This window comes from Enoplosus armatus, chromosome 18 (assembly GCF_043641665.1).
Source record: "Enoplosus armatus isolate fEnoArm2 chromosome 18, fEnoArm2.hap1, whole genome shotgun sequence".
NCBI classification, from domain to species: domain Eukaryota; kingdom Metazoa; phylum Chordata; class Actinopteri; order Centrarchiformes; family Enoplosidae; genus Enoplosus; species Enoplosus armatus.
Genome location: NC_092197.1, coordinates 20,641,147 through 20,653,229, shown reverse-complemented (window position 1 = coordinate 20,653,229; position 12,083 = coordinate 20,641,147). Strand labels below are relative to the sequence as shown.

The window sequence follows — 12,083 nt, the reverse complement described above, 5'->3', positions numbered from 1 at the left end:
GCTTATGTGTGTTAGCTTCTCGAGCCGTATGTCAAAGCCATTTCGTTGTGCTTTTGTATACCGATATCATCTTACGTCGTGTAACCGCTTAGCGGGATCGCGGTTGTTAGTCTTAGTGAAGCCAGATAGCGGAAGGGTATCTGGGTACGTAGAACTTGCTTCGTAATAGTACAGGCCTCAGATCTCAATCCAATCGAGAATTTGGAGCTGTGCATGCAGCAGCTATTTGGAAGGTGACTGTGGTAACAAAATGTAAGTGGAAACACAAGACATAGGACTCTCTGGATCCTCTTCTGTCTGGTTTATGGTGGAGGCCTCTGTGTTACTCTGAGCCTGGTATCCACTGGAGCTTCTCTCTAAAGGTGTTCCCTCGTGACGCTCAGGACCTGGGTTGGATTGCTGATACTCAGCCTGCATTATCAGGTTGTATGACGGGTTAGGAAATACACTTAATGGTAACCCTGACGGAGATGGGATGGCTGTAGTGGGTAGAGTGAGGGGTGGTGGGGTGCGCTTTTTCAGGGGCTGGCTGTAGTAATCCTTTGGCGTGTTCTCCTGGCTGACATGTCCATTCACTAGTGCTCCTGTGATACAAATCAGTTCCGGAACATCAGTGATATCTGCTTGACTGTGAGGACCCTGATCCACGGGAAGAGGACGGCAATTGTGTTCACCCTGGAAAACAGAAAAGATGGGCGGTAGCTGGGTGTGCAGTGAACCAATGATGCACCATAGTAGGAAAACAACTTTATTTTCATTGGGGGGGACTCACAAGATAAGACTAAAAGTCAACAGCCAGGCTAGCAGCTCTGTGATGCTGCTAAGGCACAGTGGAGCTTTGAGTCAAATGCTAGCGTTAGCATTTGGTAACAAACCAAAGTAGGACTATTGGTTGAATTGAAATTTTGAAGATGAAAAGCCAGAGGATCAACAAAATTATTACAGATCATCCTGAGGGGGACATGAGTATGTGAACCAAATTTCAAGGAATCTATTTGTTGAGACATTTCACTCAAAACCACCAAGTGTCAACCTCATAGTGGCACTGGATGAAAAGCCACGGGACCGCCAAAGCCATTAGCATTCATCCTCTGAGGGCCATCAACGTTTGTACAAAATCTCATGGCAATCCCATCCAACAATTGTTGAGATATTTCAGTCGAGGACCAAAGTGGTGGACCAACAGACCGGCATTGCCATCAAGAGAGCCGCACCGCTAACATGGCTAAAAAGAATGGTCAAAATCAGAAGCAGAGATAGTCTGACTTTCTCTTCTCTAGTATCGGTCAGGTCCCAAAAACCCTGGAACCTACACTTCCCATAATGCCCATGTCTTTCAAACTTCAGTTTCTTACGCAGGCTTTCTGTCAAAAACCGTTAAGTCTCGAGCCCATCATCCGGGTTGTTTTCCTCAGACTTTTCAAAACTCCCTGCATAGCCACAGAAGACACTGTACAAACTGTTTTCACAGTGTAAAATGAGTGGAGTGCCCCTTTAAGACATGCGACTGCGAGAACCTACCGGTGATGTCAACCACTTGTCCAACACTGGCTTCGGGATGGGAGGATAGACCTTCTGTTTGATACTGTTGGATATGGGAATGCATGAAAAGACATCTTAAACGAGACATGGCAACGCCAGAGGCAACGATAGCGCAAAACCAATGTGCTGACTTGCTCACCATGTCCAGTGTCTGTAGCAAAGGATAGTGATGAAGGAAAGGAGACAAAAAGTGATGACCAGGGAAACCACGACCGCCTTGATCAAGTCATCAGCTGGTAAGCAAGGGAGAACAGGAGTGAATCAAATAAAGTAACAAATGCAATGATTTGGAAGAAAATGGATCTCTACGCAAAGCAGAAATAATGTACCAAAAGGGACAAGAAGCAACATACTCTGTGAATTCAAGGTGGCAGTGATGGACGAAGTGCCGCATTCTCCAAGTGCGGTCCGCGCCTTCACCGTGAATGTGTAGGTGCCGATTTTAAGGTTTCTTGCTGTCAGGCTGGTGGCCTCGGGGTCTGAACCAAGAGAAAGAGGTTGCCGTTACTAATAAACATCCTGAAGAACCTTCAAGGTCACAGTTTAACACTCAAGAGTCCACTAAGTACACACTTTACTTTAGGTCCCCATATTTAACATTTACTACATACTCAGTATACAAACATTTCATAAATGGTTTAGAACACACTATAATGAGTGTCTATTTATTGTATTGTCATTCATTATCTGTTTACACAGCAGCCTCCATTCACTGAATGGGTGCTGGCAGGATGGGTTATAGTTATTGGCCGTGGGCTACACAGTCATTTTTTAGGAAAATCCCGCTCATGATTCATCTGTGCCTTCAAACTGTTACAAATCATTGTTGGAAAATACACTGGTTACAGTTTTCGTTACGGTTTTAGGTACAAACACAACTTGATTAGGGTTCTGGAAAGATCATGGTTTGGGTTGGAATTACTACATAGCTAAGGTTAGGGAACCGCCGTCGCCATGGTTACAATAATAACCACATGGCTAAAGAGGACCTATTGTGCGTTTCCTTGTTATCCGTCACATATATAATTTTACAATGTCGGATATTCATACTAAACATTGCCAAAGTTGCCAAATAATGAGGTAAACGTATGTAAAAGTAATCCCTGTGAGCCAAAAGCTTCAGGCTTCAGACTGCTCTGAACGCTCCGTTTCAGTTTTTTCAACCGCCGGGTCTATCTGATGTCAGAGAGGCACGGATGTCCTTATATGGTATCTCTGCTCCAGGCACAGACCAGATGTTTCTTTCTATTGCATATTATTAATGTTTGTACATGTTCTTATTGCAGTAACCACATTCACGTTGGCATATCCTACACTATCGGCTAATAAATGAGTGGCATGTCAATGAGTGTGTGTGTGTGTGTGTTTTGTGAACTGGATTCATTGACCGACCACCATCGTTCCTGTTCTTACGGGACAAGCTGCGACAACACTTCACTTATTATCACATAGGTCGCACAGTTGGTTTTCATTAAATGAACTTTTATAAGTAACTTAACCAGGATGAAAAGCAAGTTTCATGTCTTGTTACACCTTTAACCACACCCAACAGTGACGTCACGGTGTACTGACACTCCCCCTAAGGGTACACCGCTACATCACTGCAGCAAGGTGATAATGTTAAACCACTAGAGTCCTGGTTTTACTTATGTATGCTAGCAGGTTCAGAGGGTGAGAGTGAGTCTGTATCCTTCCACAGCAGTCACATTCACATCATTTGTCATCAGTAAAGAACTGGAAGTCACAATACCTTCGCTCACATTGACGTCTACATTGCTGTTGTTGTCCAAAATATACAGAACGTAGCCTTGGATGAAAGCACTCTGTTCTCCTAGAGGTATGCGGTCCCACGATACCTCAACATCTGAATAGGACTGCTTCCACTTCAATGATTTAAACAGGCCGTCTTCTATTCCTGGCAAAGCGAAAACATCGGAGAAACACCGTTGGTTTATGTTTTTCACGGTACTGACACATTTGTTGAGCAAACGGTGCGCCGCAGGAAAGTCAAACGATTCAGTCTTACTTTTCTCGCTGACGTAGCCCTCTCGTCTGTCTAGTAGCACTGGAGCTCCCTGGGTGCAGGCAAATATGGACAACGAGTACCTCACTCCGTCGCTTAAGTTTTCTGGGAGGAAATGACAAGAGGGATGTATTGTAACACAAGGAAATGTCATGTCACATAGGTGTAGCAGAACTGTTTTGTGGGCAAAGAATGAGACTTACCTGAAAATATACGGGCTTTAGTTTCATTGGGAGGAACTTTCAGCCACTCCACACTGCAGTGCCCCGAGGTAGGACACCAGTCCACTACGTAGCCGCAGCTGGCTGTAGGACTGGCAGACCAGGACAGGTCGAAGCTACCCTTGCTGCCAATGATCCGAGAAGTGTTCACTCGGGTTCCGTCTGAAAACGAGGACAGTAACACGACTCAACAACCGAATGCCAAAGCAGGTTTCCAGCCTGAATTCCCTAACCGTAAAATGCGCACCTCTGGAAGCTTCGTACCTGGATGGAGGCTGGGGATGGTGATGCTCGATGGGGATGAGCTGCCGTTTATATTCCTAGCGGTAACTGTGACGATAGGTGATAAACGGTCTCGACTGAGGGGAAGACTGTGCTTGGCGTTAGCCACGGTGGTCCTGTTTTGTCGTTCTCCCTCTGCGGTCCTTGTCCAGGTCACTTCATAGTCCAGGATGTTTCCATGACTCTGGTTGGCCAGTGGCATCTGCAGAGAGGACATCAGGACTTTATCTTACCTGGCAAAGCACGTGTATGGAGATCATGCCCTCATCATAAGCTTAGGTATTAATGAAGTCACTTTCTAGCAAGCCATCAAGTCAGCAGCTATAAATGTTAGTAAGTCCTTAATAATAAGAGTTGCTGGTTTCTCACTTTCTAACAAGTCAACAGCAAAAGTCAGTAAGGGGTCCGCAATTATAAACATGAATGTGTTAATAGTAACTGTAAATATCAATAAGTTGATAAATGGATTTTGGTCCAGATGCTCTGCAGCACTTTTCCAGAAGGTCAGTCAGTCCGTTGGGAGTGACTCCACCTGATGAACTAAGGAGCTAAAAAGACCTTTATTACCCAGAGAGATTTTTCACAACCTGGCAACTTCAAATGTGCCTATTAACAACTTATATCTGACCTATTAGGTATTAGTGAAGGATTTACTACCTATGAATGAAGCCATTCATGACAACTAATGAAGACTTTATAAAGAGCAGCTTATTAGAAAGTGGTACCAACTCATCTGACTTACTTTCCAAGCGATTATAATTTGGTCATCCATCACGTGCATCCACACATCAAGAGCATCTGGAACTGTGGGACAACGAGACAAAATGCAAATGCAGGTATCTACAAACGTGCCCATATTGTTTTAAAGGTTTGTTGTTTGCTCCCCCCCCCCCCCCCCCAATACTTACCATCACCCCTTGTGCGGAATTTGCCGCTCGAGCTCCAGTCACTCCATTTCCACAAATGCTGCGTTGTTCCACATCGTACTGTCACGTTATATGTCCAATTTGGTATCAAGTCATTCAAAACCGCAAATTTGAGGCCAACCCCAAAGTGTTCACTCTGGAAACACAACATGGGCAAGAATCCGGTTTATTGTAAATCATATATCATTATAATTAATTATAAATCTGAGGAGAATGTGCAAAATATTGACCAGGGTACAGTATGAGGTGTAAAGAATATGTGCAATGTGCGAGGTAGTAACGTAATGTAAGGCATTAAGCTAGATGTGTATAGACCCCTTTTAGTGCGGGACGTCGTGATTTCGTCATGGCGTTAGCAAACACGAATCACCTCCGAGTAGCAGGCTACATAACCTCCCGAAAAACATCATCGTGCTGCGCCGCTGGGTGCCAGAATCGAAGGAGTCATGGCTCCAAATTGAAATTTTATCACATATGAGCTGCCACTGCCACAGTCCAAAAAAAATCAACTATGGATAATATTGGACTGAGGCCATCGACTAAAATGCCCGTGTTTGTTTGCTCACACTTACGTATCACGTAAGGTTAAATAGAGTCTTGGGAAACTCTGAGGAATAGGCGATTTCTCTCGTTACGCTAACTCTTTTAGCGCATTAGCTAACTTTGTTAGCTAGCTGTACGGCCAGAGACAAAACTCGTCTGTTAAATCTTTTGCATTTCAAGTCTTGTGGGCCTACGTGACCATTCAGGGCATAGTTACAGGCATGTAAAGACTTACACGCCCTCGGTATCTTTTTACTGCACACACTTGGTTTCTCTATCACGTTGGCATAAAGTGGTGTGAGTGAGCATTCAGAGAAACAAGCTAACAAAACTTGCTAGCTAGCATCAGCCTCCACCTAAGCTCCGCCCACAAAAAAAGAGGTCATAATGTTCACTAACAGAAAAGGGGTCTATACCTGAGGTGCGATGACGTACGAATGATGCTAGTGTAGTTCAGAAAAGGCTCTTACTTTAAAAACCTTGCTAATGTCTCAACCTCCTCCTTTCGTCAACTCACCGTGGTACTTGTGTCTCCGTGGCTGACATTCACTTGGCATGTTATGTTGAGATTAGTGTACCGCTGCACCCTCCACCCCCACTTCAGGCTGACATCTCTGGCATTCACAGTCGAAGCCTTCACTCCCTCTGGAGCAAACATGTGCACTGAGAGAAAAGACGAATAAAGAATTGAATGATTAAAAAGACACGTCGACGGGCCACGGGAGCACGTCGCCACGCGAAATGCTCATTTTTTATAAATGTGTACCTCTTTTAGTCAGGTCCGCAATGTCCGGGAGCTCCACCTTCCCGAGCTCATTTTGGGCTGTTAATGTCCACGTCCTCTCACCGACATCCACTTGCACTTTTTGAGAGCATCTCCCCTCGGACCCATTTACACACGGACTGAAATGCAAACGTTGAGTTTGATGCATGACAGACATTGCTTCATTATTTCCAATAACACAAACATGCAGGCAACCGGGACCACACCGCCACTACGAAAGCAAAGGAAGGCCATACATTTGAAATTTGAGAGGGTCATTTCACGACGTACGTTTACAGTTATTCTTTCGTTTTCTAGTTTACTGATTCAGATGTATCTAAGGTTTTCCAGTCACTCATCAGAACCTCTCTCGTCTTGGATCATGTGACTGATAAAACTGTAACCTGATAGGGCAAAGGTCTGATCAGGTTACGTTTAGGGTCCATAGCTAATTCTTGTTTAAGCTTAACTTGGGAATTTGGGACGTTTTAGACGCTCTGCCTCTAGGGATGGCAATGTTGGTCCGCCACTTTGGTCCAGAGTGACATATCTCAGAAACTATCGGATGGATATTAGCAAATGTTAGGATGCTAACACGCTAAACTGAAGATGAACATGGAGACATGTCATAACTGCTAAACATAAGCATGTTAGCATTGTCATTGTGAGCAATGTTAGCATGCTGATGTCACCACAGCCTCACAGAGCAACCGGCATGGCTGGGAGACTCTTTGTCTTGCTTTGAATATCTTTTTCTTTTTTTTAATCTGAATTTTAAACTTAAAATGACGTTTTGGAAGTTTCACAACTTGATATAAATATAAAACAAACCTGGGCATTTAAAACAGGACAAACCACTTAAAATCAGATAGATGGTTTTCAAAGTAAAATATTTCAACGCTTTAAATTCTGTGGTATTTAGATTTCAACATTGAAAGGGAACTCTTGTTTCCAGGTGTTGGGGAGTTCTATTGCGTATGTCTTAAAAGCAGTATAAAGCCTTTACTGTCTGATAAATGTCGGCATCGGTTGAAGACTGCAAGTTTGAAAATGAAGTTAGAAAATGTGGACGTTCGAAATAAGCAGGCTGGCCAGACCTCTGTGGCTAAAGGCTCCAAGCTACATTAGCCACTACTAGCATAACACACCTGAATCTCTGACTGAACTGACCACCATGAGTCCAACAACGTGCAGGAGGAGTGCAGCGCTAAATCAAATAAGTACTTTTGGGTTTTTTTACCGTCCAAGTAGCTGATAAACTGTTGCTCTCTTGTTGCGTAGGTGTGTCTTTATTCCTACTGTCCAGTGACAATCGACTGATTCCAGATCTCGGGTTTCACACTGAAGATCCCTGTCTCCAGGTGGGTCTGAGTCATGGCAAGTATAAAAAAATAAAAGCATTTATTAACAAGACATATTTAAACCTCTAAAAACAAACAAAAATTCAGCACAATAATGAGTCATACTTACAGCCGATATAAGCGCAAGCCCCGTTGTCAGATGTCTCTGTTTGACATTTTACATGAGTGCAACTGTGTTGGGGTTCCCTGCTCAGGTGGACGGTCAAGGCATACGTCCGATTGCTGATCCTGCTGGTGTTCATATTGGCACCATCATACCCACCGCTCAGATACATTTTGTCCAGACTTTTCCCCACCGGCAGAACGCAGCAGAAGGTGACTGTACTGCCAACCTCAAACACTTTGTCCCGTGGAAAGACCTCTGGCACCTTTGAGTTTTCTATCCCTGCAAAAGCACAATAATAATAATAAGCATCTGAAGGAGTGCGTGAGAAGGTCAGCTTGAATGTTTTTGATGATTAAAACACGTAAGGTGAACATTAACCAGGAAGAAGCTGTTCTTGTTTCCATGGGCTGGTGTGGTTTTTGTATAGGGACCTGAGCCTGACTGAATGGGAAGCGCACTCCAACGCCAAATAGGAGGTCCAGTTCCAGGAGTGCGTGGATCCTATCTGGTCAGGCGTCACAGTAACTTCCTCCTAAAAGCATTTTCACAAGCACATCAGAGGTGCGTTTACTCAGAAGCTGAGGTTATCGTTATGGAAGTCGGCAATGTCTGGTGTACCACAAATGAAAAGAACACTTGCATCGTGCACTCGCTTGTCTGCTACGAGGGCCGCCAGCTCATAGACCAGCGCGTCGCGTACGGCGGAGCACGAAGGGTCGTCCTCCCATGTTACCAGGATCATCTGTTCAGAAGTGGCGAGTGTCAGGTTCTGAGGTCCGCAACCCGAGACACCTGAGGAAAAAGGATCAGCACATTTTAAAGGACTTGCCTTATCCCGAGAAGCAAAGAGACAAACGGCGGTGAGGACATCGTCGACAGTACAGCGGTCCTGATGGCTTAGTATTATTGAATTATAATTTTTGTTGAAATAACTCATTTTGACCATTGCATGCCACTAACAATGTCTAATTGGACGGGGGGCCTTTAAAAAAATGTGTGTCTGTGAACACCCGGCCCCCTTTGTATTCAGTGTGGATCTGGCCTGAATCAAACAACCAATCAGGGTTAGCTAGCACAGAACTGGCCAATCACATCGACTTCTACAGAAGGTTCCACCTTCTGTATTGGATTGGTTGTTTGATTCAGACCTGGTCCAGTTTTTTAAAAAGACTAAATACAAAGGGGGGCGGGTGCTCACAGACACACATTTTTTTTTTAAGGAGCCCCTCAATTAAATATTGTTAGTGACATGCAGTGGTCACAATTTGTTATTTCAACCAAAATTCAATAATATTGCTGACAGTAGCTTTAATGAATGGCTCATAACACACTATAACATACTATGAAGTATTTGTAAGCAGATATGAAGACATTTTAAGTGTTTGTTAAAGTACTAGTCCACAACAAACACTCTGAAGCATCAGTAACTAGTGTACAAACAGATACTAAATGACTGACAATATAACAGAGCTGTAATCATGTAAGATGTGTCTTCACGTGAAGATCTATCATTTCCACTGTATTTGTTTATTGCATTTATTAATGGAGTCTTTATGTGCTTACAAATACCTATTGGAAATGAAAAATGATTGCAGCCATGCCATACTATGTTACCAATCATTGACTTCTCCATGGGACAGGTTCTAATCGTCAGCATATACACTAACGAACCCTTGAAGTGGCTTCATGTCCGCTTACAGCTTTAGTATAGCGTGTTTAAAACAATGCCAGCGTTTATATATACGTTGGTTTTAAATGCGAAATACGGTTGGCTGGAGGAGATCAGAGCTCCCACACCGCCGCATCGCCTGATTTGGTCTGAATGCAGCCTTAGGCCGGCCCTGTGGATGCCCCACATTCTTATTAGACCCATTGGGTAAGTCATTGGATCCAGTGATCTTACTACTGGAAATCACTTGAGTAGCACAAATTCAATTCTGCCCTTTGGTCAACCATCCCGTCCCGTCCTCTGGGTTTACGGAGGCTTAGCGGGGCGTCCGGCTCAGGATCCACCTCCTGTGTGTGTTTTGCTTTGTTTTTGGGATCTGTAACGGAAACCCGTACGCTTGTGGCCCCTACGAAGTTACACACAGAGGAGAGGCCACGAAAACCCAGGACAGCCTGACCTTGTAGAACACCAAGTACTGGGCGAAGCACTATATAAGAAATTATGAAATGGAAGATGGAAGCCGCAGTAAGATAAGGGGCCAGAGTGTGCAATCGGAGGACGTTTTCGGATGTTGAAGCAGGAGATGCCACGGCTAATATCTGTATTCCCGTCCATACACTTCACTGATTGATCTGAAAATGACCTCCAATTATTAGATAAAAGTTACATTTTTAGTTTCACTTCCCTGTCAGTCCATTTGCACACCGTCTTGACTGCCTGCTTTCTATTTCTCTTCTATTCTATTGCTTTCTATATTGACTGACTGAGTCAATTCCCTGGTGGTCTAGTGGTTAGGATTCGGCGCTCTCACCGCCGTGGCCCGTGTTCGATTCCCGGTCGGGGGGAACGTTCTTCCTAGTTCCATATATAGTTATACATACATAGTTAGTTAAGCTCCAAGACATAAAGAACTGGATGATCTGCAATCATCTGATGTTGAACTCAGCCCAGAACACCTCAGAAACACGGTATCTAAGGATGCTCTTACTTTAGATGGCATTGCCCTGGCCTCCAGCGCCACTGTGAGGAATCTCAGAGTGGTCTTTGATCAGGACATGTCCTTTTAACTCTCACATAAAACATTTTTTCACCTCCGTAACATTGCAAAACTCAGGAAGATCCTGTCTCAAACTGAAAAATTAGTCCATGCATTTGTCACGTCAAGGCTGGATTACTGCAGTTCCTTATTATCAGGCTGTCCCAACAAGTCCCTGAAGACTCTCCAGCTGATCCAGAACGCTGCGGCACGTGTACCGACAGGAACCAGGAAAAGAGAAAATCACATTTCTGTCCTGCATTAGCTTCTCTGCACTGGCTCCCTGTAAAAATCAAGAACAGAGTTTAAAATCCTCCTCCTCCTCCTCTCCTACAAAGCTCTCACTGGTCAGGCAGCTCATAGTACCCCTTATCACCCCACTGGAGAGCTGCGCTCCCAGAACGCAGGGTTACCTCGTGGTTCCTGGAGGCTCCAGAAGCAGAACGGGAACTCCTCTCCCGTGGAACCAGGTCCAGACCTGGTTAAGAGCAGGCTTAAAACTTTGCTCTTCGATGACGCTTAAAGTTAGGCCTGGCTCAGGTCTTGCCTATATGCCTATAGGCATATCAGTGCAAGTTTAAAACCAACTGTGAGGACCAACAACTGTGTTTGTTTGTTTTTTTTAATTTTTTTATTATTCTTACTACCAACAGGCTGCTGAGAGAGATGCTCTTAATACTCTTTACAGCTGTGTAAACTAAATAAAAGAACTGTCTTCTTGTACCTGTCGGGAGTTGAAGGACGACACACCCGCAGAGCAGGGGGACCAGCAGCAACCACGGGATCATCGCAGCCGTTATTCCTCCGCGGTGAGCGTGATGTTCACTGAGGAGCACCGTCAGCGGGGAGGGTGAGCTGCCCGGCCGGTACGATTCACTTCTAATGTTAAGCTTTCTCTGAGGGCCGGGAATCAAACAGCCACGCGGTGTCGGGTTACTCCCGGAGGCGGCACTCCCCCCACCTCCGAGGGGCGGGCGGCCAATGATGGGAAAAAAATAATAATAATAAATCCATTTGGCGTTTCAGCCGCGGAGTGATTGCGAAACTAGGGGAGGCCGCTTTCTGGTAACCGTGAGTCACCGCGAGTCGGCCGGACCAGACGTGCCTAAGTTGCGCTCAGGAGTGTTTTTCATACTTGGAGGGGGGGGGCACTTTATCTGATCTGATTCACTTCCTCGGAAACCAGGAATATCACACTGTACGACTTTCTGAAAATGTGTCCTCCTCTCAGTCTTTCCTCGCACCCTTTATAATGATTTATAATATGACAGAATCATGTCCACACAGGGAACAACAACAACAACAATTCAGTTCAACTTTATTTATATGGCGCCAAATCACAACAAAAGCCATCTCATGACACTTTACAAAATAATAGAGCAGGTCTAGACCGACTCTTTATAATGTTATGACAGAGACCCAACAGTTCCCACCATGAGCAAGCACAAAAACTTGCTTTTAAAGAGGCAGAAACCTCGAGCAGAACCAGGACTCTGGGGGGGGTATATCTGCTTTGACCAGTTGGGTTGGAGAGAGAGAGAGAGAGAGAGAGAGAGACATAGACAGGCAGGCAGAGATGTATGGCAGCACTAGTAGTAGAAATAGCAGCTA

The 12,083-nt window shown here is 44.7% G+C and overlaps 1 protein-coding gene across 1 annotated transcript; it reads right to left on the bottom strand.

Moving 5' to 3' along the window:
- Positions 1-222: 222 nt before the first annotated feature.
- LOC139301688 (leukemia inhibitory factor receptor-like) lies at positions 223-11,260 on the bottom strand. The gene is made up of 17 exons (XM_070925132.1): positions 11,197-11,260; positions 8,408-8,559; positions 8,146-8,299; positions 7,771-8,076; positions 7,541-7,667; positions 6,304-6,440; positions 6,055-6,200; positions 4,977-5,130; positions 4,811-4,872; positions 4,051-4,270; positions 3,769-3,948; positions 3,569-3,670; positions 3,293-3,457; positions 1,896-2,021; positions 1,682-1,775; positions 1,522-1,585; positions 223-675 (listed from the first exon to the last, which is right to left on the bottom strand). Exons 1-17 carry the CDS (start codon positions 11,258-11,260, stop codon positions 223-225), a joined length of 2,706 nt encoding a protein of 901 aa, XP_070781233.1.
- Between the last annotated feature and the right edge of the window lie 823 nt (positions 11,261-12,083).